The sequence below is a fragment of the Phallusia mammillata genome, chromosome 2 (assembly GCF_965637545.1).
Source record: "Phallusia mammillata chromosome 2, kaPhaMamm4.hap1.1, whole genome shotgun sequence".
Lineage (NCBI taxonomy): Eukaryota > Metazoa > Chordata > Ascidiacea > Phlebobranchia > Ascidiidae > Phallusia > Phallusia mammillata.
Window position 1 is genome coordinate 3,394,621 of NC_137253.1, and position 24,410 is coordinate 3,419,030.

The 24,410-nt window shown below is 38.3% G+C and overlaps 4 protein-coding genes across 4 annotated transcripts in view; 3 read left to right on the top strand and 1 right to left on the bottom strand.

Moving 5' to 3' along the window:
* Positions 1-1,942, bottom strand: part of LOC145212162 (receptor-interacting serine/threonine-protein kinase 1-like) — a 2,197-nt gene extending 255 nt beyond the window's left edge. Inside the window, exons 1-3 of the mRNA XM_080080203.1 lie at positions 1,751-1,942; positions 821-1,686; positions 390-512 (exon numbers count right to left, since the gene is read on the bottom strand). Of these exons, the coding sequence (XP_079936329.1) occupies positions 390-512; positions 821-1,686; positions 1,751-1,752 (991 nt within the window). The 5' untranslated portion in view covers positions 1,753-1,942. The remainder of the gene's footprint in view (positions 1-389; positions 513-820; positions 1,687-1,750) is intronic.
* Positions 1,943-7,909: 5,967 nt separating this feature from the next.
* Positions 7,910-8,353, top strand: LOC145212163 (uncharacterized). Its single transcript, XM_080080204.1, has one exon. It carries the CDS (start codon positions 7,910-7,912, stop codon positions 8,351-8,353), a length of 444 nt encoding a protein of 147 aa, XP_079936330.1.
* A 2,715-nt stretch (positions 8,354-11,068) lies between these two features.
* LOC145214969 (uncharacterized) lies at positions 11,069-13,247 on the top strand. Its single transcript, XM_080083617.1, has 3 exons — positions 11,069-12,329; positions 12,393-12,494; positions 12,554-13,247. Exon 1 carries the CDS (start codon positions 11,069-11,071, stop codon positions 11,513-11,515), a length of 447 nt encoding a protein of 148 aa, XP_079939743.1. The 3' UTR covers positions 11,516-12,329; positions 12,393-12,494; positions 12,554-13,247.
* A 6,353-nt stretch (positions 13,248-19,600) lies between these two features.
* On the top strand, positions 19,601-20,532 carry LOC145212395 (uncharacterized). Its single transcript, XM_080080503.1, has one exon. The coding sequence runs from the start codon at positions 19,676-19,678 to the stop codon at positions 20,357-20,359; it is 684 nt and encodes a 227-aa protein (XP_079936629.1). The 5' UTR covers positions 19,601-19,675; the 3' UTR covers positions 20,360-20,532.
* The last annotated feature ends 3,878 nt before the right edge of the window (positions 20,533-24,410 follow it).

Below are 24,410 nucleotides of genomic sequence, written 5' to 3' on the forward strand. Positions count from 1 at the left end.
AATCAAAACAGGCCGCAACTAAACAATCGGTAACGCGTTTTACGACAACAGGATTGGGATAACTACAAGTTTCTGCCATGTAACCGATTAAGTTTGTATCAGTCGTCAGTAAAAAATATTGACTTTCTATGGTACTAATGTGCATAGGAATTCCAGATATTAAAACGCTACAAATACAGTTAAGCGTTGGCTGCTTGCAAAACAGCGAAAATGTTAACATTTACTGACAACTTGATGTGTGTTTCAAAACCGCAGGGAGCGTGAAAATGTTTTACATTTTAACCAGTTTTCGAAGCAAACGTTTTTTACTAAACAATTGCCAGCAATGCATACCTATGTTTGCTGTATTAGTTCAACTACTAGCTCCAATGTGTCAATATATCTCATACCTGTTTTTTGCTGTCTGCTAGAGGTGAGGATTTCCCCTTGTTGAGATGACGGACACTCTTGTGCGCCTCTCTTGTGCGCTGGTCCGCTTGAACGTCCTTCGGTGCCACCTGGTGTGGAGGGCACTGAAAACAGAAAATAATAAATGAGTAATATTAGCAGTGGTTTAGGACGATTTTTGTACTAATGAATCATTAATTGCCACAACACCTACTGGGTCTGGTGTGGATGTGACAGATATAATAAAAGACCGCAATTAAACAACCAGTAACGCGTTTAATGACAACAAGATAAGGATAACTACAAGTTCCTACGGATCAAAGTATCTTATACACGGGTCCTTTTTTAGGAAAATGCAGCCTGGTCCGCTTTGCCTACGATTAATTTGTGAAAAGCAAATCTAAACTTAATATCTGTTGGTTTGTTAATTTACCATGAAAACTTCTGGACCGGGTTGCAAAATACTGAAGAGAAACGCGTCGACCTTCGCTGACTACGGGTTGCTCGTCTAAATCCATTTGATTCAAAGTCGTCAAAACTTGAGAAAGTAGCTTGGTGGTTTTCTGTTTGTCTAAATACGTTTTCAATTCTTCTTTTATTTCAGTCATTGTGGGACGTTTTGTGGGATCTTGATCCCAGCATCGCTTCATCAGTAGTTGGAGTTGCTCTGCGATTTCTCTGTCTTCACCGACCAAAGTTTGCATCCAATCCTGTATGTCCTGACAGTCTGGTCTTTTTCCTTTCTTGATTAGTTTCAATAACTCCTTTCGCTCTTCTTCTGCCAGACGTGGATAAGGTGCTTTACGGGTCAAGACCCAATACAATAGCATACTGAAAGCATATACGTCATGCTGCTTCCTTGGTTTCGTTGTGGGGTCCTTCAGTTTTTCTGGCGCGGTGTAGTAAGGGGTGTATTGTGGCCTTTCTTTCTTGGTTCGTGCCAAAGGATTCACAGTTGCCGAAATACTATAAGTTGCCAGTTCGGAGGCCCCGAAATCAGCCAATCTACAGCTTAGTTCTTTGGTAAGCAAAACGTTTCCAGGTTTTAGGTCCTGATGAATTAAACGTTTGTCGGGCAAATTGTGACAGAAAGCCAATGCTGATGCTATTTCGTATAAAATGCGAAGGCGCACAGCAAGGCCCAATTCTTTGGATGTATCCATTAGTAGTGTTTCCAAATCTCCACCTTTGCAGTATTCCATCACAATTCCCATTGAGAAAGACCATTGGACGTAGCCGAAGATTCGAACGACATTTTCATGATCTGCTTTCAGCAAGTGTTCCATTTCTTCCTTGATCCTAAAGAATATTTTGAAAAACATGGGTGTGGTGTTTTATGTAAGTGGTAAATTTTACGACTTACATTTTCAGAGCAAGTGACCTTTTTTGCGTTCCACCAGCCACCTCAAATACTTTGATGGCCACTTCTTGCTTTAACCCTTTGTGGTATCCAAATATAACATCCCCGAAACCTCCTGAACCGGCCACAAAGTCATCAAGGTTACACGTGATGTCACCGCAGTCCAATTCTCGTAACTGTGACACAATAAGTTTGAATTTTTACCCCTTCATGGCCATCATATATTTTATTGAAGTCCAACCAAGTCATACAACTAACTCAATCAATTGAGATTCTCTTTGCTTTGTGCAACCGCTTTGCAAACGAAAGGTTTGAAATCCGTCCGGCTTTAGTAATCGCTGAGTAACTTACAACTGATTACAACTTGTTAGTTTTTTTGACTAGTTTCAGAGTGTCAAAAAAAGAAATCCCCTTTATAAGTCATTGGCATTGCCGAAAATGGAATACGATTGTGAACCCCTCTAAACCAGGGGTGCACAACCATGCGGCCGCGAAAACGAATTTATTCGGCCGTGAACATGTTTGTTAAAGTATGTGTTATGGAGGCCGTAAGTTGATTGCAACTCGTTTGCTAGACATTTAGCGTAAAAACTGGTCTGGATGCACTGTGTGGAAATTGAAATATATGTTACCAGCCCTGCTGCTACGCGTCAAACTTTGCGTGTGCCCATTATGCGCAAACAATTAAATAAACACGCAACGTAACAATATACAAGGTAATGCCAAAGGCAGTTAAGACATAATACCGACTCGTTCAGCTGTATCAATGGAAAAACGAGATAATCTGTACTTTCAGCCACCAGTCGATGGGATATTATAAGTTAAATCATACTACAGCTTTACATTAATACTATACAAACAAAAAACGTGAAGACATTTGGCGACCGTCGATAAAATAAGGACCTGTGCCGTCGCAGCAAAATGTTGTGCACCCCTGCATTAATCCCTTAGATTAACATTATCAGGCATTAGAAAAGCACAAAAGGGGGAAATAATAAAAATATTAAAAAAGAGTAGTGAAGTAATATTTGAAAACAAATGCTTTTATTTAAAATGCAGAAAATGTTTCGAAAGGACAAAAAAAACTGTTGAGGTATATTTTAGTTCAGCAAGCAAACAAACAAACAAAAGCAGCAATTATCAGATTTTGCTCACCTCTTTTGGCGAAGTCATATTTAAGAAAGTTTAAAAAAAATTCCTGCAATGAATGAATTTAACTGCAGAAGCTCTTGCTGCATAAAAACAAATGGATGCTTTTTATGTGTTCGCTGATAACCTGAGAGTGGAGAGTCCATAAATATGAAATTTAAAGATTATTTAGCACATATCATTATTTTTCTATTTTTGCTATAAAATATTATCCTTATTGTGTAGCATAGCATAGCATGTAATTTTTATGATACTCTCATTCATTTATGATACAATTTATCGCACATATACAGGTTTCAATGGGGGCCAAATAATGTATCGCACCAGTAAAAAAAATTACCCTGGGGCCCTGCTGTCAGCCATACATTTATCTTGACACTGCCTGAAATAAATTTCTGCATCTCCACATCCTTTCTATTGCAACACACTTAAAGTTTCTCTGGTGAAAAAATTTCAAATAGCAAACAAATTCTGATGACCAAAACGTTTTCCTATTCAATTTTTATCCGTACTAAATTGCAACTACATGTGACTGTCTAATTCAAGTCTGCATTACAACTCATATAAATGAAAGGCTACTTATTTTCAGCACTCGCAAAAGAGAAAAGGTGCTTTTACACTTACGTACCGAGACCGCCGCGTTTAGTAGTCACCAGACCGTACATGGGTGGGGGCTGAAGTTTAAGCCAAAAAACGCCTCTTCGAAAACTGCGATTGTGTTTGCGTTGAAACTTGATTTTGTTTCATGGTTTGTGAAATGCCGTTGTGAAGCCACTATGCTTTGCTTTAAAAATAATAAGTTTATCGGTGGAAATACCATTGTTGAGCCAAAGGTTAAAAATTATTGTGGATACAAAAAAACAGCTTTAGTCGAGTCTCGCCAACAATAAGGCTGGCGGGTCGAGGTAGAACGACACTTATGCGTGACGGGTAACCAACGCAGGCGCACCATTATCGTCTCACAACGATTGAAAGTGTTTGTATCAATCTGTGTGATTCTGAAGTTATTGTGTTCGCTTGGTGCTGGCTGATCGTCACCACAACCCTTGAATTTCAAACTTTTGTTCATCGGTGATTCTTAACCACTAATAGTCACTTCGTTCTACATATTGTCATTTTTCACTCATTATTTGATAATAATTGTCCACAATAACAATAACATTTTGTTGCCAAGCAACATACCGATAAGCATGCAAATCATTTTCGCAAAGCATGTCTAACGCAGCTGCCACGTGACTACTACGCTTCTTCACAAACCTTCATGAATAAAATTGCAATTTTAAATTTAGAATGTTCCACGTTTCTAAAAATCCTCGTTAACTGTAATCAGTTTCTTTAGCAATCACATGATATAGTAAGTTACCCGCTGAGCACAAATGATAGTTTAGAAACTATGTCTGTCAACAACACTACATGTATTCTGGGCCTTATATCCATGAAAATTTTCGACATTGGAAGTTTGGGCTATCTATAGTGCATGGGTCTAGTGGACTCACCAATCTTATTTGAAACACGACCTCACGCAGCACAAACTATTGCTTAACAAATAGTAACCGTTGATGTTTCAGATACAAATATTTCACTGGCATCATCACATTTGTCGCCTCCACTACTTCATTGAGCTCTTAACCTAATTTTCATTACTTGCGTTTGTATGATTTCTTGCATCTTTTCTATGTCCCACCTATCATTTATGCTGTTGTCTTAGACCAGACGTTTAAAATGCAGCACACGTCAATGCTTTTGAATTGTGATGCACGTGACCCACCAAGAGATGAATTAAGCAATGTGACTTAAGGCAAAAGCTTTTCATATGACTTTAAGAACAAGATAACAACAACGGTATATATTATATAGTGGTAAACTGCATAGAAGAAATCCGGTAGGTGGTGCATCAGAGTTATAATTTGTCACTTTGTGCTCGGTACATTCGGCGAGAAAAAATGTATTTTCAAACTCGATTACGAGAGCGTGGGATAGCGGACTGATTTTTGGGTAACTCTAACGTAGTTTCTTATTCTATGGCTGTTCTTTCGAAAACATGCTGTCATTGAGATACCGTCATTTAAAATCCAGTAGACTTGACAAACTTATCAAAAACACAACCTTATGTAGCATTATGCTTAACAAATAGTAACTGTTCTGTCAGACATAAATATTTCACCGACATCATCACATTTATCGTCTCCACCACTTCATTGACCTTTTTATACATTCGTTTCTGTGGTAGCCAACACTTGCCCAGACAAAAGACTTAAAATGTCAAGCTAGGGAAAGGACAAGCTTTTTTAAAAGTATTGCCGCTCGTCACAAAGTCCTTTAGTAAAAAAAACATTTTGTAAATAACAAAATCCAATGCACAAAACACTTCAAATTCAAGTCTGCTCTACTTCTACTGCGTAAGTGCAGTCGCCTAAATAAAGAATGGACCGACAACACGACTCGTATGAATGAATGCGACTTACGTGCAGCAGCTGTACAGAGGAACGGTCTTTTTCACGTACGTACCGAGACCGCTGCGTTTTTGGTCGTCACCAGACCGTACAAGGGTATAGGGACTGAAGGCACAACATTTCCGCTTACATAAACGACGAACCTGCTAAAAACAAGAATAATTGTTGTTGCGTAAAAACTTAGTCTTGGATCAAACTGAACAACAAAAACATGAAAAGTGCGGTTTCTCAAACTTCATGGCTGTATGTTGACCTAAGGAAGTTCCTCAATGATAAGTATAAGCGTTTCAATATCCGACATACATTTAATTGCAAGACGCGTTTGAACTGAAAAGTTGCACATTTCCAAGCTTATTTCAGAATGAGAACCGTAGCATTTACCAACTTTGCCACTTTCTCTATTTAAACTCTGCCACGTAACGTATCTGCAGCATACAAAGCAGCGTTTCCGATATTATAGGGTAGTAAATCAAAGACAGAAATCCACCGACAAATTAGTTGGTATAGAACTAAAGGCTAAAGATATGTGTGAATGCATAAATATAGCCTCTGCATTCGGTCGAGTCTCGCCACGTCACATAACCACAATAAAGCTAGTAGGTTGGGTAAAACGCCACTAAAGCATGACGGGTAACTTACGTAGGGGCTCAAGTATCACCACAACGATTAAAACGCGGCTGTTCACAAGGCGCAAGTGTTTGTATCAGTCTCAGTGATTCTGATGTTGGTGTTTGCTGTGTGCTGCCTGCCGCAAACACAACTCAAAAGCTGTTGCCAATCGGTGATTTTTATACTCTAACCTTAATTATTCGTTCTACGGATTATAGTCTGTATCATTGTTTTTGCATGTTGGTAGTTTTTGTGGTTATAATGTGGACCGACAACACGACTCGTATGAATGCATGCGACTTTTTTACTACAGCTGGAAGAAAAAAAAGATATTTTTCACAAACTCGCCTAAACCGCCCCGATCTTAGTTGCGTGAGACCGTACAAGGAAAGGGCTAAATGTAAAACGTTTTCCGGCTGAAAGAAACGAAAAACCTGCTCGAAAACAAGATCAATTGTTGTTGCGTTGAAACTTGGCCTTGAGTCAAACCGAGCAACTTAAATATGGAAAGTGTGGTTTGTGAAACTTCATGGCTGTATGTTGGGCTTTAAGGAAGTTCCTCAATGATAAGTATAAACGTTGCAATATCCAACATACATTGGTTATAAAAGAGACAAATATTATGTCCGAGTATAGACGTCACCACACCAATAAACATGACAGCACGTTTAATCCATCTTGGATGCGTTGATAATACACTTAGGTCTAAGCTGGTCAGCTGGGTTTGTGTGGTTAATATTGCCAAACACACGACGAAATTGTTCAAATACCAAACGCCTTCAGAATGATATTTATATCTGCAAAGCATATTCCATCATCAGAACGGCAGCATTAACCACGGAAAGTACCTCAAGCACACAAAGCAACGTTTCCAAAATTTTGGGGCAACGTGTAAGTCGAAAACAAAAGTCTATCGGCAGATTTAAATGATACAGAACTAAAGGCTTAAGTTAGGCGCGGAGGCATAAATAGGCTTTTAGTCGAGTCTCGTCAGGTCGCTTTGCAGCAATAAAGCCGGTGGGTTGGGGTAAAATGCCACTGAGGCGTGACGGGAAACCAATGTCGTCTCACAACGATCGAAACTTGCCTAGACCGCCGCGTTCTTAGTTGTCACCAGACCGTACAAGGTTAGGGGCTGAAGACAAAACATTATTCCGGTAAAATAAACGACAAAAAGCACGAAAAACGAACACAACAAACGATTGTGGTTGCGTTGAAACTTGGCCTTGTGTCTTAAACTAAACGACTTAAATTTCGAATATGTAAGGAGTGATTTGTAAAACAACATTATGACAACACTATGTTGTGCTGCTGTGAAAATAGAAACTGTATTAGTGATGAAATCATGAGTTGCTTCAAATTATTTTTTAAACACGCGTTTAAACAAACATCTTATGTATTTCTTATTTTAGAGTGTGAACTGCAGCATTTACCAACTTTGCCACGTACGTTTATTAGGCTCTGCTACGTAAAGTGTCCCAAGCATGCAAAGCAACGTTTCTCATATAGGGCTAGCAAATAATTTTTGTTCAAAACTAAAGGTGAAAAATAGGTGTCTAGGCATAAATAAGCTTTCAGTCGAGGCTTGCCACGACACTTTGCAGCAATAAAGCTGGTTGGTTGGAGTAGAACGGCACTGAGGCGTGACAGGGAACCAACATTGGGGCTCAACTATGATCACAACGGTCGAAACGCATTTGTTTAATTGGCGCATTTGTATGTATGAATCTGAGTGATTCTGTGGTGCTGGCTGCTGCAAACACAACTCAACATTTGTGAATCGGTGATATTTATACCCAAACCTTAATTATTCGCTCTGCGGAAACACGCTCCACAGGTTATTTCTTTTTTGCATATTGCTAATCTTTCTGAGATATTGCTAATCTCCCTCGTGCTCAATTCCATATTTCAGCAAAGTGACACTACGTTTAACGGGTTAAACAAGAGGCGTATGAAAAAACTGTTGCATTGGGCCGCTACAACTACCACCTTTCAATTTAACGGACAGTACTATAAGCAGATCGACGGCATTGCGATGGGATCATCTATTGCACCTCTGCTACGAGATGTTTTTATGAACTATGTTGTCGACACCGCTTTAAAATCTACCACGACGGAAAACAACCCTGAGATTCTGTGTCGTTACGTGGATGACCTTTTCTTGGTTTTTCCTTCCAAAACTGCTCTTCATGGGTTTTATAAAACCATAAACTCGGTACATCCCAACATCACCTTCAGCAAAGAAGAAGAGCAAAGCGGCACCATTCACTTTCTCGACGTCATGGTGGAAAAAACAAGCAACGGAGTTAAAACCTGTACCTACCGGAAGCCAACCAACACTGGCCTTTACACCAAATGGGAAAGCTTCACACCTGCTCGTTATAGGCGGATTTAGTACTGTGTCTTCTAAACAGGGCCTTTAGAATTTAAGAAGGTCAAGAAAATGCTTGGAGCGAATGGATATCTCCACAACTTTGTGGACGGGTGTATTAAAGGGTTTCTGAACAAAAAACACCAATCGAAGGTATTAAACAACAGCTCCAACGAGGAGAGATATGTGGTTGCAAGACTTCCATTTCTCGGCCCAGTGTCTTACAACATTGCGCGTGAATTGGAGCATTTTGTTCGTCGAACCAGGGCCAACATCTGCTTACGCTTTATTCATGAAACTAACAAACTTTCACGGTATTTTCCAATAAAAGAGCTCCAGGAACATATCAAGAGAACTAACGTTGTTTAGCGGTTGGTTTGCAACTGCGGCGCTTCATATATTGGGGAAACGCGACGAAATCTGGCTGTAAGAATCAAAGAACATAGCATGGACCAAAAATCAGAAGTGTGTCGGCACATTTTGTCGAATTCGACACATAAAGTTAATTTTGCCGAGCCGGAGATTTTGGACGCAAACCAAGACCGCGTGAGACTGTTGTTTCTCGAATCGCTTTTTATTCAAAAGCATGACCCCGAGCTCAACATCGACACAGTTTCCATGCGTTGTGTCTGTTTAACACCTGACCCCTATCTCCAGTTCTTATCTGTTCGTCTACGCCACCGTTCTAAACGCCGGTTCTCTGTTATCGTCTGTGACGTCACTTTACACATCTGGCTTTTACCTTTTTTTCCTTAGTGCTTTATATACCGTGTTCTACAGCTTAATTGAAAACATGTACTGATGATGACAACAGAGATTGTTGAAACATCTGAACGATGTATTCTTTATATACCACCACCTTGGCAGTAATGTTTATGTTTAAATTACTTTTCAAGCCCGTGTATAGTGTTCCGCAACAAGTGTCAGGAAGAAAAAGAAAAATTCTACAGTCAGCAATGTAGAGAAATTGAGCTCCTGGAATGCAACAACCCACAGCGGATGCATGAAAAAGTTCGGCAAGTAATATGGCGGCAGAAAATCTTGAAGAGATGGCAGGAGTACCTAGGAGAACTGTTTGCTGATGACAGAAGACCACGCCCTAGTATTAACAAGACTGGTGGAATTGTGATACTTAAAGATGAAGTCGAACAAGCCATACAGAGTCTATCGAGGGGCAAAGCAACTGGCCCGGACGGGATCGCAATGGAAATGATCGAAGCTCTTGCCGATTTTGGAGTGAAAACGATAACAAACCTAGCCAATCGTATATACAATGAAGGTCATTTTCCAGTGGAGATGTGCAAACCTGTTTTCATCATTTTACAAAAGAAACCGAGTGCCACAAAATGCGAGGAACATAGAACCATCAGCCTCATGAGTCACCTCACGAAGCTTGTCCTTCGGATCCTACTTAACAGCATCCGAGGCAGAACGACTGGAGATGTCAGCGAAGAGCAGTACGGGTTCACTCCTGATAAGGGTACGCGGAACGCCATCTTCATTTTGAGGATGATAACGGAGCGAGCAATTGAAATGCAGCGTGATATATGTGCCTGTTTCATCGATTATGTGAAGGCATTTGATAAGGTCAGGCACGAACCATTGATCGAAATGCTGGAGACACTGGATATCGATGGGAAGGACATCGAATTGATCAAGAATCTTTACTGGGACCAGCAGGCAGCAGTGAGGATAGATGGTGCGCTGAGTGAGTATGTGAACATCGAACGCGGAGTGAGGCAAGGGTGTATCATGTTACCAGACCTGTTCTCCCTTTACACGGAAATGATAATGCGCCACATAAAGGAGCTGAAAGGTTTTATCATTGGCGGGGTAAATATCAATAACCTGAGATACGCCGATGACACTGCACTCATCGCCGACACAGAAGAGAAGTTGCAGAACATGATGAACGAGGAAAGTGAAATGAAAGGGCTTACCATCAATAAAAGAAAATCCTTCGTGATGGTTTTCACAAAGAAGCCTGTCACGCCGCCGTGCAACGTCAAAGTGAAAGGAGAGGTGCTAGAACAGGTCAGCCAATTCCAGTACTTGGGCAGCATGTTAACATCGACAGGAAAGTGCGACATTGGAATCGCAAAAACATGAAAAGTGTTTTCACTTCTCGCTCGATCAGCATTGCAACAAGACTTCGACTTTTGAAATGCTACGTGTGGTCGGTTCTTCTATATGGCTGTGAGTGTTGGACCATCAGCCAAACGTTGCAGAATCACCTGGAGGCAGCGGAAATGTGGTTTCTGCGAAAAATGTTACGAATAACCTGGACGCAGAAGGTGCGAAATGACGCGGTGCTGCAGCGGGCTGGAACAACAAGACAGTTGATGTGGTCCATCGTCACAAGACAGGTTCGATTTCTCGGCCACGTGCTTCGTAAGAAGCAATTGGAACATCTGGTGCTCAACGGGAAGGTGGAGGGGCGAAGAGATCGTGGTCGGCAGCGTATGAATTATCTAGGATGGCTGTCACGTGTCAGGGACAGATCGACGCTGGACATCACCTGGAAGTGTATGGAAAGACAAGAACATTTGATTGTCGCCGACGTCAGACTCTGACAGGGCACCTCTATTGATTGATTGTATAGTGTTCCTAAGTTTGATTTTAGTTTGGAGATCCAAGACAGGTTCAACGGTTTCTTTTCGTTTGTCTTCTTTGTAATATCTATTGTTAATTGCTGTTAATGTTAATTACATTATATTTCTGCATCACTGTCTGCCAACGATGAGTTTTGTGGCAAATGCTATTTCGTACTCGGATTTATCAAATATATACGTTGACCCTCAACCTTATGATTTATTGGATGTGGATGCAATTCTAGCTAGTTCTGCTGAGATGTCTTTAGAAGACCAGTTCACCTTAGACGAGTGTTTAAACAACCTAATTCACTTGTTTGCATGCACGTCTGCGTCAGTCGACTCCCGAAACAAGGAAGCTGTTTCCCCAGTCCGGATTTATAGCGACCTGGACGACGCAATTTCGCCTGATTGCGCAGAAGCCGGTCACGGCAAGGGAAGTATTATATCATCCAAGAAAGGTGCCTCAAACGGATTTATCAGTATCCTGCATATATTGGACATCGAGCATACGCGCCCGGCTGCAGTAAGCGACGAGTTCATACCGTCCCGAGCTGAAGATCTCTTCTCGGGAGAGCTCAATTCAGCTCAGTAAAAATACTGGGCTGAGCCCGAGAAACGCCAGCATCAAACCCGCGAGGCCTTTGGAAATATATTCGAAGCCAAGTGGAAGGAATTTTAACCGATTGGAATTATCGTTTACGCCAGCTTGGCCGTGTTTACGCCACCCGTGTCGTTTAGACACGCAGCGACCCGTATGGAAATCGCTACAACCGTTGCCCCAGTTACACGGTTGTTAGATTGTACCAGACGGTGTTTGCGTGGTTAATCAATCCTATCGTTTCACGTGAAAATATTGCGCACTACAAGCCGCATCAGATGTGAGCAATATTTATGATGTTTTAGCAGGGTTGACTACAAATATACAAATATGAGTCCTTTACGGGATGAGACCAACTTTATGCTACCAGTACCTTTCTACTTGTTTATGTTATTTCGTGGAAAGGGAAGTATATTGTGTATGCAAACCTAATGAAAGAACCAAGCAACTTATTCGGCCGATGTTCTACTTGTTTACGATACATTTCTGCGTGATTTCGGCCTTTTTGTTTGTAGGTGGATTGTTTTATTGTTCTTTACCAGAAAAATAATAATGGAGTCAATGAAGTACTGATAGTATTGGTACAAATTATCTTGTTTTAATTGTTTTTTAAATTTTTACCAGTGGTTTCAAGAACGTTTATTTACAGCTTTTTGATGCTTCTTGGATAGTCAACTGGTCAATTTTTATGAATTAATTTTGTAATTATGTAACCACAACTGTGCAAAAAGAAAAGTACAAGAGAGGTGCTGCTGTTGAAATCTTACCAGGATGGAAACACTATTCATATGAGCCTATGACCCTATGTGTAGGTGGATTTTGGTATAAATTCTAAATGTATTGCTTCTTTAACAACTATGATTTGTTGCAGAACTTTTCCTAATCTACATGTCTATGACTGATTCAGCAACTCCAGTGCCCTGTTCAATAAACTTCATGGCAAGAAAAGAAAATGTTGTGTATGGATTTCCAGGTTGGCATACTTGAATAAAAATGTAGTTTCTGCTGATCAACTGTTTCATATGTTTCCAGAGTTTAAGACATGATTTTGTGACATGTTTGTCTGACAACAGAAAGGAATTTCCCTATGAAAACCTCATCAAACATCACATTGCAAAATGGTGAAGTTACAAATATTAGAGAAAGAGATGCCACAAGCCAACGAATACACTTTTTTCCTCACATTTGACACCATCTAGCAGCATTGTGATTGTGCAACAATGTGCAAGTTTATGCACATGCATCTTCTTACATTTAAGCTTTTTTATGTGTTGTTATATGATTGTTTTCTTTGCACTTATGCAATCTTGTGTTTTCTAAATTGTGTTCATTTATGTTATTGCTTCTATATTGCCCACTTTGAAACATAAAGTGTCTGTAAAACAGGAAAGTGTGTTTCAACAGCAATGACAGAAGTAAACTAAATCCAATATTGCTGTTGCAATTGCTTTTAGTAACATTTTACAGTGGGATGACGATCAACATCATATTTTGTCACAAAATAAACTAAACAGAATTTCGTATCAACTTTCTTAAGACGTAGAAACACTCAATATGTCGAGCACATTGACCCAGTTTTCTTAGCAACAAAAGTCGTTCACGCCAACCGCATTGCCGGTGTGAAGGGTCAACGTCGCGCCAAACGTTACGCGGCAAATCCGCCAACAACCGCCGGCGCTGACATCGCTAGCCGTCACCGTCAACCGCGTCTGGTGTGCAGAGCCCTTAATAAAGACACAAATCACGAAGCTTCAGTAAACGCCCAAGCCATTCTCTCCACTGTGTTGCTTCCGATTCTAAAATGCAGTGTTCCCAGCCAATTCTACGCTTTCTCAGACCCCGGAGTAAAAGTTTAGCTCTAAGCATGTACCTTGCAACAAATCGTCAAAAATGTCAGCAATAAGGGTCGCATTTTCCAAATCAAACGAATTGCGTTAGTTGCCACGAGAGGCCTGCAGTGTTCAAAGTAAGTAATGTGAAGTGACATTACCAGTCTAAACACGCCGACACATTAGCAATGTCGTGAAAACCCGGCAGCAATTTTCACGAGGGGCTGGGGTCTAACGTTTATATCACTAAGGCTAGTTACGAAGTAGCCATGATAATAGCTAAAGATCGTTTAAAGAGGGTGCGTTTGTCAAAGTGGCATGAAAATGGTGGAGAATATATGTGTCCTGATAAAAATAAATACACACTGATTTGCAGTAAAGTTAGCGAATAAGAGGAAAATCAATTAAATTATACTGCATGATTTGTCTGTATGCTCTCTGCGTAAAAGTTCTAAATTTTGATCAAGTTACGGAAACAGTGTTAAAAGCAATCATGCAATGCTTTGCGTTTAAGAGCCCTGCGCCACCGCCAGTTTCAGCAGTTTTTGCTTGACATCCAGACAGAATGCAGAGATGTATTTTATCACAGCGATGTTGGGTTACTAAGTCGACGGTCGGCAGTGCAGAGATTTATCAGAACCTGTGTGGCTTACAGATTTGTTTTTTTTCGTTGACATGACAGAGCATCGCACTTCAAGGACGAGATGCAACTGTTTGACACATTTATACTCACACGAAGCCTTCAACCTTCAGAACTAAGTTAAATGTTTTTCGAAGACACCTATGTTAAACAGAGACCTGCACCACAGACTTTCCAGGTTAAAAAAGTTCTTGACAAACTTTCCTCACAACAGAATGCGTACTAATAGCTAGGTTTGCAAGAGTTGTAGCATCTTTTTCTGATGAATTCTCAAGTCGCTTTTGGGATTTTGCGACTGTTGAAAAGTAATTATGCTTTTCCTTTCTCCCCTGACAGTAGATCCAGACGATGTTCCGTCCCAGTTGGAGCTCATTGAACTGTAATGTGGTTAGCGAAGAAAATGTTTCTTGTTGCGTTAGTTAAACATTCGTTAAAACTGTTTGCGCAATAAAACGCATTACCTGTTTTGTGCCATTGTTTATTATTCTACTGCTTTTGTTAGCAGCTTTGAAAACAAAACGACTTTTGTCCGGTCGTGTATTTGTGTTCTAATTCTACGGTTAATAACTTCGCAAAAAATGTTGTCCCGCGGGCGTCTTGACCTGATAAAGGTTGGCCCCCACAAAAAACCTGCAAAATACAAATAACTGACAAATAACTTTGAGATATATGTCAAAAACATTTTGTCCCTGTTTTACTCCAGGTTTACTTTTTGTCTCTCTGACCAAGCGTTGCTGTCAATAGAATTTACAAACTAATAAAAAAATAAAAAAAGCTGATCAAACTTGCCTATCTGAACAAAATAAAAATGACGTCAGCGAACGAGGTAAGTAAATTCTAAGGATAATTTGTTGCTTTTTTCACTTAGTAAAAGTTAAAAATAAAAAAAGTCAACATTTCGTGAAAATGTCGCCTGAACGCGTTTTTCTCTTAATTTCTTTGAGGTATTTAAATGTTGTGTAGACCACTTGTCACAAAACTTCTAACACCGTAAGTCATATTCGATAAAAGTTTATTGTTTGCCGGTAGTTGGCTTAAAGAGCAATTATTAAATTAAACATTTGGAAGGAACAGTGGTAAAGAACAAGTTTTAAAGGTAAAACTAAGTTTTTAGTTCCTTATTTTATTTATTTGAAAGATCACTCGCAAACTTTGTCTCATGCGAGTGATCATTTTTGTAAATTCTTCTGTCATGGCGTAAATATCTCGTGCGCAGTTTCGAAAATTGGACTGTGGTGACATCACTTGCAACCTTGATGAATTCGTGGCCGGTTCAGGAACTTTCGGGGATGTTCTATTTGGATACCACAATGGGTTAAAGCAAGAAGTTGCCATCAAAGTATTTGAGGTGGCTGGTGGAACAAAGGAAAAGGCACGGCTTGAAAAAGCGTAAGTTATAAGATTTGTACACAATAAAATAACCACAGTTATGTCATTAATGTACTCTTTAGAATTAAAGACGAAATGGAACACTTGCTGAAAGCAGATCATAAAAATGTCGTTCGAATTTTCGGCTACGTCCAATGGTCTTTCTCAATGGGAATTGTGATGGAATACTGCAAAGGTGGAGATTTAGAAACTTTACTAATGGATACATCCAAAGAACTGGACCTTTCTGTGCGCCTTCGCATTTTGTACGAAATAGCATCAGCATTGGCTTTCTGTCACAATTTACCAGACAAACGTTTAATTCACCAGGACCTAAAACCTAAAAACGTCTTGCTAACTGAAGAGCTTAACTGCAAATTAGCTGATTTTGGAAGCTCGGAATTTACAACACACAGTACTTCGGCAACTGTAAATCTTTTGGCAAGAACCAAGAAAGAAAGGCCTCAATTTACTCCCTACTACACCGCTCCTGAAAAACTAAAAGATCTCACCACAAAACCGAGAAAGCAGCACGACGTTTATGCTTTTGGCATGATATTATATTGGGTACTGTTTCGTAAAGCACCTTATCCACGTCTGACAGACGAAGAGCGAAGGGAGTTATTGGAGAAAATCAAGAAAGGAAAAAGACCGAACTGTCAGGAAATACAGGATTGGATGCAAACTTTGGTCGGTGAAGACAAAGAAATCGTAGAGCAACTCCAACTACTGATGAAGCGATGCTGGGATCAAGATCCAACAAAACGCCCCACAATGACTGATATAAAAGAAGAATTAAAAACGCTTTTGGAAAAGCAAAAATACACGAAGGTACCTTTTCAAGTTTCGACGACTTTGACGCAAATAAGTTTGGATGAGCAACCGCAAGTCACCGAAAGTCAACGCGTTCCACTTCACTTTTTCTCAACTCGATCCAGACGTTTTCATGGTAACATGACAACATACTAACAATAGAAAAATATTTTTACAGACTTACCACCGCCAGAAACATATTGCATTTACTCGGTGTGTAGATAAATTGATTCACAAAGAGATAGTACACATAGTTTTGATCAATATTTTTAGTGACCTCCACATCAGTTGACACCGATGGGAAAGCATCAGGACCGACAGAGAGTGCACTATACCAAGTGCAGTCTCCTTCCCATTATGGCAGTGTATCTACATCCAGCAGACAACAGCAGGAAGGTATGCTACATAAATTAAATAGTGCATATTTTCAAAACATAAATCATAGTACGCCAGGCCTATTAAGGGTGTTGTACCGAATCAGCCGGTCTCCCAAGCATTCCCATATGGCAAGACCTAGACTAGAATGGGAATGCTTGGGAGACCGGCTGATTCGGTACAACACCCTTAATAGGTCTGGCGTACTATGATTTATCGATATGTATGCCGTGATCGCTAATTTGCATCGACGCTTCAGGGCTGTTCCCAGTATGATTTTGTTTCATCTTAGTATTTTCAAAACATGTTTTTAGAGCCATCTACTCCCGATGACGCAAATAGACGTTCTACCAAACCAACAGGGAGTGCACAAGAGCAATCACAATCTTCTTTTTCTCAACAAGAAGAAATTCCCACCACCAGCAAACCACAGGAACCTGGTAAGAGATGCATTAACTCGTTAAACTTAGTGCTGAAGTGCCTGAAGTCTTATTCGAACTTTTTTCAATTTTTAGATCCTATCAGACACGATGATGAGAACATACCCACTGCACCACCAGATGAAACCGCTCATGCCAACATAATTTTACCACAGCAACCTACAGGTAAACCAACAACAACCCATAGTTTTGCTCGGATTTCCCAAACTACATTTGTTGGTAAAGCCGTCAACGAAAATTTATCCACAACAACTCACAACCTGTTTAATGGAAAATGAACATATATCTAGTTCTTAACAACACCTAGTCAACGGACTCAAATAAGGAAAAACAACTGTAGAGTGTACGTGTGTCAGGACTACCCCACGGCGTGCAAAATATGTTTTACTTCAATCTGTTTTTTTTTAGTACAATTTATTTTATTGCGGACGTTAATGGTGAATATAGGATTTTAGTGCCCTGTACTTTAGATAACACAAAGAAACGTTCTGATATATTCTTTTTCTCAACAAGAAGAAAATCCCACCACCATCAGCAAACCTCAGGAACCGAGTATAAGATTGCCTTATTGAATTTTTAGATATCTTATTTAATTTACAATAGCTGAATATTCGGAAAAAGTGGTTATTTAAACTATCATTTTATTCTTCACTGATGTTCTTCAGATCCAGTTGGCCACAGTGATGAGAAACGCCCCACTGCACCACGAGAGGAAATCGCCCATTCCAGCAGCACTTTACCACAGCAACCTACAGGTAAACCAACAAGCAGTTGCTAAGAGTTGCAAATGCACCCTTTTCAAAACAAAAAAAAGTACAATCACCAACCGAAATACTGTCTATAGCCTATGTCGTCAAAGAAATATTCATCGTTTAAAATTTTCTTTTTCCTGTAGATCCTATCAGACAAAATTCCAAGAAACGCTCCACAACATTCTTACAAAAAATATTCCCCCGTTTGGGCAAAACATCACCAAAGCAACCTGTAGGTAAAAATGGTTCCTATCTTGTGTGCTGGCATCTAAAAGCTGCAAAGACAACGTTTTTCGTTGTCCGTATTTTTCTGTCAGTACTTAACAGCCAACCAGTTTCGCAATTAATGGTTCAAGCAAAGAAATAGTTGATTAGTTTGTTGTCAATCACGTATTGCAACACATTGCCAATTGTCAATTAATTTATTACTTGTAGCTAATTTGCTATGAGGATCTTAATGTAATTCCACATGTTTGTTGACGTCGACACTAATATCTACTCTTTTGACACTTAACTACCAATTAAATTGTCGTTGTAAAAAAAATCACGAAATTTTTGTGTCTTTGCCAACTTATTCCGGGAAAAAACAATCCAACAATCCATCAGAGGGCGCATATGAGGCAGTACAAACTTAATTTTAACAAATGGTAACTCTAGACAGGAACTTGGCCGAATGGTCCGGCGCGCCTGACCCATAACAGACATAAAAAACCTGATCGGGATTCGTCCCCGGGAGAGTCCTGGGTTCGAACCCCGAGAAAAAAAGGTAATTCCCAGAAGCAGCTATGTGGTATGGCTGCAATGATTTGTTCGAACTTATCCTGTTAACAGTTATGTTATAATCACCGACTAATGAGAAACAACGTTTCCGACATTATTAAAGGTCAATTGTCAATTTACTATTTCTTAAGATCGTGTCCGTGACGACACAAACTCATATCTTGCAAACACTAATTTAACGATGTTTTTACCTTAACCAGGGTTGCCATTGACATGGACCCCAAAATAAGGACACTCGAAAAATTAAATTTTAGACAAAATAAAGCCAACGTTTTAAACAATTTTTTAAACCTTTATGGGCCATGACATATTACATGCCATATATGTTACAAGAAACAATCTGTTTAAGCAACACTTTTTTCGTAGAAACTTCGAGTATCTTACGAGTTACGACAGCTAAGGTCTAGGTTTACTTTTACTTTTACTCTGATTGTTATTTCGGTATGCTACTTTCTTGTAATTGTTAAAAATAAGACAAAATAAGGAATCAGATGAAAAACAAGGACATTTCTTGAAAATAAGGACAATAAATTTTACTAAAACATTACCCTTCAAAATAAGGACAAATCTTAGAAATAGGGACGGTCATGGCAACACGATAGTAATCACCGCGATAGCAGCATGTTATCCACTGTCAATCAAATCATTAATTAAAGCGAATTTCGGTAACAAACTTCGTGGAAAACCTAAAATATGAATTAACGTCATTAATGCCTCTTGTGTGCGTGACGTACACTGCGAGGAATTTATCAATTCTTTGTCATATATTGCATGAGATAAAACCTCTAAGTTTCTTTTTTTATTTATTTTCATCACAAAAACATAAAGCAGTGGAACGTTTGGTCACAGCTCAAGTTTAGTAGGCGAAAAACATCTACAAATCTATTATGTCACATAGACTAACATTAGCGATATTAAAATAAATTAATTTCCAAAATATTTCGTATTTAACACTAAAACACATTTATTACTAAATAAAATTGGCTTTATATGAACCGGTGTCAAATTACGATCAATTGTTTTTATTTATTTCTTATTTCTTGAAACTAAAATAATAAAAATTTATTTACATCCTTGCAGATCAAACTGACGAATTCAATCAACGCACACAAAATTATGTTGATTTATTAAACACAAAAAAGTATGACGAAGCAAAAATGACAAAACAACAACTTTCAAGGTCAATCACAGGTCAACCAGGGGTCACTGCAGAAAACCTGGAAGAAAAAGCCACAAAATTTAGAAATGAAGGCAAATATTTTGAAGCCATTTTGTTTTTCAGCATTGCTGCAGATTTCTATGTGAAGAAAAATCCCGACTCCGCTGTAGCGAGAAGTGTAGTTGTGTGTGCGGAGGAAATTCAAGACACAATCGAACTTTTAATGAAAAAGTCTAATTTATTTTCGAAGTCGAGAAACAGAGAAATCGTGCGCGATCACGTGGTCCCACTGATGCGTGACATGATTCCACAAATCCGTGACCTTCAAATAAACGAAAAAATTCGATGTGAATGGGAGGTTTGGTGTTTGCTTAAGATTGAAGTGAGTCAAGGTTACATCGGGGATTTGGCATCGATGGAAACAACAATAAAACTTGGACTTGAACTTATGGAAACAAAGTTCGGGGATGAAAGTTCAAAGTATCGAATCTACGGTTACTTGTTGAACAATCTTGGTGTTGTTTGCGAGGAAACTTCACGAATCAAAGAAGCAATCGAATATTACACAAAGGCCATGATAGTTTACAAAACAGCGGAGGAATTAACTGAGGAAGAACGAGGAGAAGAGATTGCAACAACTTGGGGGAGTTTGCAAAGAAACAAATCGAAGTTGAACAAGTGATTAAGTTTGCAGCAAAACAACTAAAGTTTGTCAGTAACAGAATTTTTGTGAAACAAATTCACATTTTTACTGTAAATAAACTTTATGTTTGATTTTTCGACTTTCTGTACAATTGCTGTGTTTTAGTAACTATTTTTTGTAAAATTGTAAAAATAAAACTTACTTTTCAAAAATTTGATGAAAATTCAATGTTTTGGGGAAATTTTTCACAAACCATCAATTTTCCAGGTAAAATCTAAAAAAACAAAGATTTGTCATAAATGCCGAGTTAATTAGTTGTAAAAAAGTTGCAGATTTCTTCAAACATAGAGCATTTGTTTTAGTGATGAGGTTTTGGTGTAAAAATAAAATGTTTTGTCCATATGTAGTGAAATACATTAAGTTCCATTTTCTTGTTTTTGCGGACAATCGCTGTATTTTCGTGATGATTTATTGTACGAGTGTAAAAACAAAACTCACAAATTCAAAATTTTTGGAGATTTAAAAAAAGTTTCTTAAAACACGGAGCAATTGCTGGAGTGATGAGGCTTCCGTGTGAAAATGAAATGTATTCTCCAGATGTACTGGGTTACAATTGTATTAATATTAGTTTTTACAATTTCTGATGTATTTTAAACTTTCCTATTAAGACTGCCAAGGATCACAATAATTTTCAGTTAATATCAAGAGACAACAAACCTTTATAAGCTGCATCCGACCAAACACAACAAATTCTGTATTTTTACAAACCAATGAGTTTTGAAAATAAACTGCAACTCTCGATAATTGTCAAAAGCTAGGATATAAACACATTTGTCACCAATTTCCATCATGGACCCTGCAAAAGTAAAATTTAATATTTACACCACTAGATAAAAAGACAGCGAAAGAACAAATGTCGCTTGCAGTAAAAAGTGAAAACTAAATGCTTTGAACATGGTTACAAGAGGATCCGTATTTTTTGTTTTTTTTCGTACAACTCTAGTAATTAAGCCAACTAAAAGTCACCAACCGTCAAAGCTAGAAAATACATTTATATAAATAGTCGATATACTTGTTTTAAATAGAAAGGCATTTTGCGTAGTGCTTGGAGGCATACGTATGCGAGGACACAGGTGTGACAATTCCTTGTAACAACTAAAACAAAACTAGAATATAGTCACAAACACATGTGGTTTTTGCAAACATCAACATGGTAATACAGAAATCCTTTTATACGTATGTACCGTGAAAACATAAAATAGCACCAGTTAATGAAGAAATTGTCCACTTCATTGAATATAACAGCTTGAGAAAGTTTTGTAAGCGTTTTTATGAAGAATTGAAAGAGCACAAAACAATACTGTTATTTTACATCACATCAGTTTTAGTAAAACCCAACCTGGTTCACAGATTTAGTTCTTTCTGTTGTTTAAATTTTTTGGACTGACTTGATTCCAAGTGTTTCAATTTGTTATAAGGTTGTGGTATAAGAGCTTCATCAAACCACTGCATCAAGCAAAATAAAACATATGGTAAACATTAAGCAGAGATCATTGAAACTTAACAACCCTATAAGGTACAACAAAGAAGAAAAATTAGGTAATTGTGTGGTACACTGTTACAAAGATTCATATTCACTGGTCTACCGTATTTACTCGATTGAAAGCCATGGCTTATATTGTTTTTTTATCTGCCGTTTGTGCGGCTTATATTTTAATTTTATACCGAAATTATTTCTGCACTCCAAATTTTTATTTGATTTGGGGTTCAAAACTTGTATGCATGTACAGATTATACGTCAATATATGTTCTGTTGGGTACAGTTATCAACATAACTAACATATGTGGGCAAATAGTTATATATACTATGTAACAAATGAAAGATGTATCATGAAACAATCTGTCTAAAATTCCAGCGTGCGGCTTACATTATTTTTTTATCACTTCGGCTTACAGTATTTGCAGATATTTTACATGTTGAAGTGTATAAGTTTTTACACCAACCCAGTGCAAATAACTTATCCTTACAACTTAATTTTATGTAATTTTGATAATCGCTTTTAATTTCTGTGTTGATAACAGTTGACCATGTTTTTTAGTTTAGATCATTTTCAGTTTAACTCCATTAAAAAAATGTTTTAAACAAGGTCACTGTGACCGGAAAAATAACGCACACAGAAAAACTTAAACATTTAAGTTTTGCATGCACTTAAAGTATGACGTCACAATCATACAGTAAATACTTGTGACATAACAACACAATTACCCAATCAGACCAAAAAATCTTATCTTGAAGGACTTTGAAATCTTACTACGGTGAGTTGTAGCTTTGTTTGTATATTTGCCATTTCCTGAATACAATATGTTTTCCATGCTTGCTCTATGCCACGACCAACGAATCCAAAGAGTTTTGAATAAAATTTTATCATACAAACACAAGTAATTAAACCAATCAAGGGTCACATAACTTTAAAGCTAGAAAATACATTTCTTAAATGAATCAATATGCTTGTCTTAATTGGAAAGGTATTTTGTTTAGTGTTTGGAGGTGTACATGTGTGGGGATACCTTATTATATTGATATTTGCTTGAGATCATTCCTTGTGTTTCAATTTGTTTTTGTTGCTGTGGATCAAGAGCTTCATCTTACCACTGCATAAAGCAAAATAAAACACATATTAACCATAGAAGAAAGATCAAGCACTTCAAAACTTAATGACCCAACATCAAATATTATGATAATCAACTCTACCTCTATGCAATGCTTTAGTCACAAGCATATATTAACACTTGATAATTTTTATTTTAACAATGGTATAAACTATAAGGTACAACAAACAAGAAAAATTAGGTAAATGTGTGGTACACTTTTAAACACAGATACACTGGTCTAATTGCAGATATTTTATTGTGCTATTGTGTGTCAGTTCATACACAACCCCAATGCACATCAGTTCTACTTACAACTTAGTTTTATGTCATTCTGTTAATTACTTTTAAATTCTGTATAGATGACAGTCATCTATTTTTCACCATTTTCTTAAGGTGGTTGTAACCACTGATTTTAGAAACCTCCAGTTTATATCATCTTCAGTATAACTTTATTTAAAAAATATATTTTAGACAAAGCCACGGTGACCAGAAAAATAACGCCCCCAGAAAAAAACTAAACTTCTAATGTTTGCATGCACTTCAAGTATGACGTCACAATCATACAGTAAAAACTTGTGACATCACAACACAATTACCCAATCAGACCGAAAATCTTACCTAACTGGATTTTAAAATCTTATTACGGTTAGTTGTAGCTTCGTTTGTGGACTGGCAGTTCCTGAAAACATGTTTTTCATGCATTTCATTCCATGACCAACAAAAACTTAAAACCCACTGCAGTTTCTTTTCAGATCACGTGATACCACTGATGCATAACATTACTTATGTAATTACTGATGCGTAACGATGTTTTTAGTGCACTTATGTGCGACTTGTTAGTGTTATTATATTTTAGAATTCGCTGTGTAAGACCATCTTAGATCCACAACCTTCTGCTGTGTTTAGCCACCAGACCAGTGGTTATTTAAGTGTGGAACACAAACGATTTTTATGTGGCACGCAATCTTGTGATGTGGGACACAAGCTTAGTACAAAAATATGAAAAATCTAATCATTAAAAAATAAAATCGTGTAATTAGTTTAAACTCGTTGAAAATATAAATCTGCGCATTCTAGTCACCACGACACCACTCGGATTGAAGGCGTTTATGATACAACAAACAGTACTGTCAGTTTTACGATGAATACTTTTTGGGAATGGATACGTGAATACAGGACAAATCTCCTAGTGGAATGCGAGTAGAAAAAGATGGAGTAACAGACGTTTGGCTTTTCCCTTGGCCATTTTCCAAAAGCAACAATTCATGAGCGTTACTATCAGTCAGAACTTGGTCCCATCAGGGCCATAACTCATTTTAATAAAGCCTTTGACATCCCAGCCCATAGCGCGTTCTACAGTGGCTGGCCCGACGAGACATTTAGGGGCTTCGTGACGTTGTACTCCTCGCACCGCACAAGCTTTAAATGTTTGGCGGCA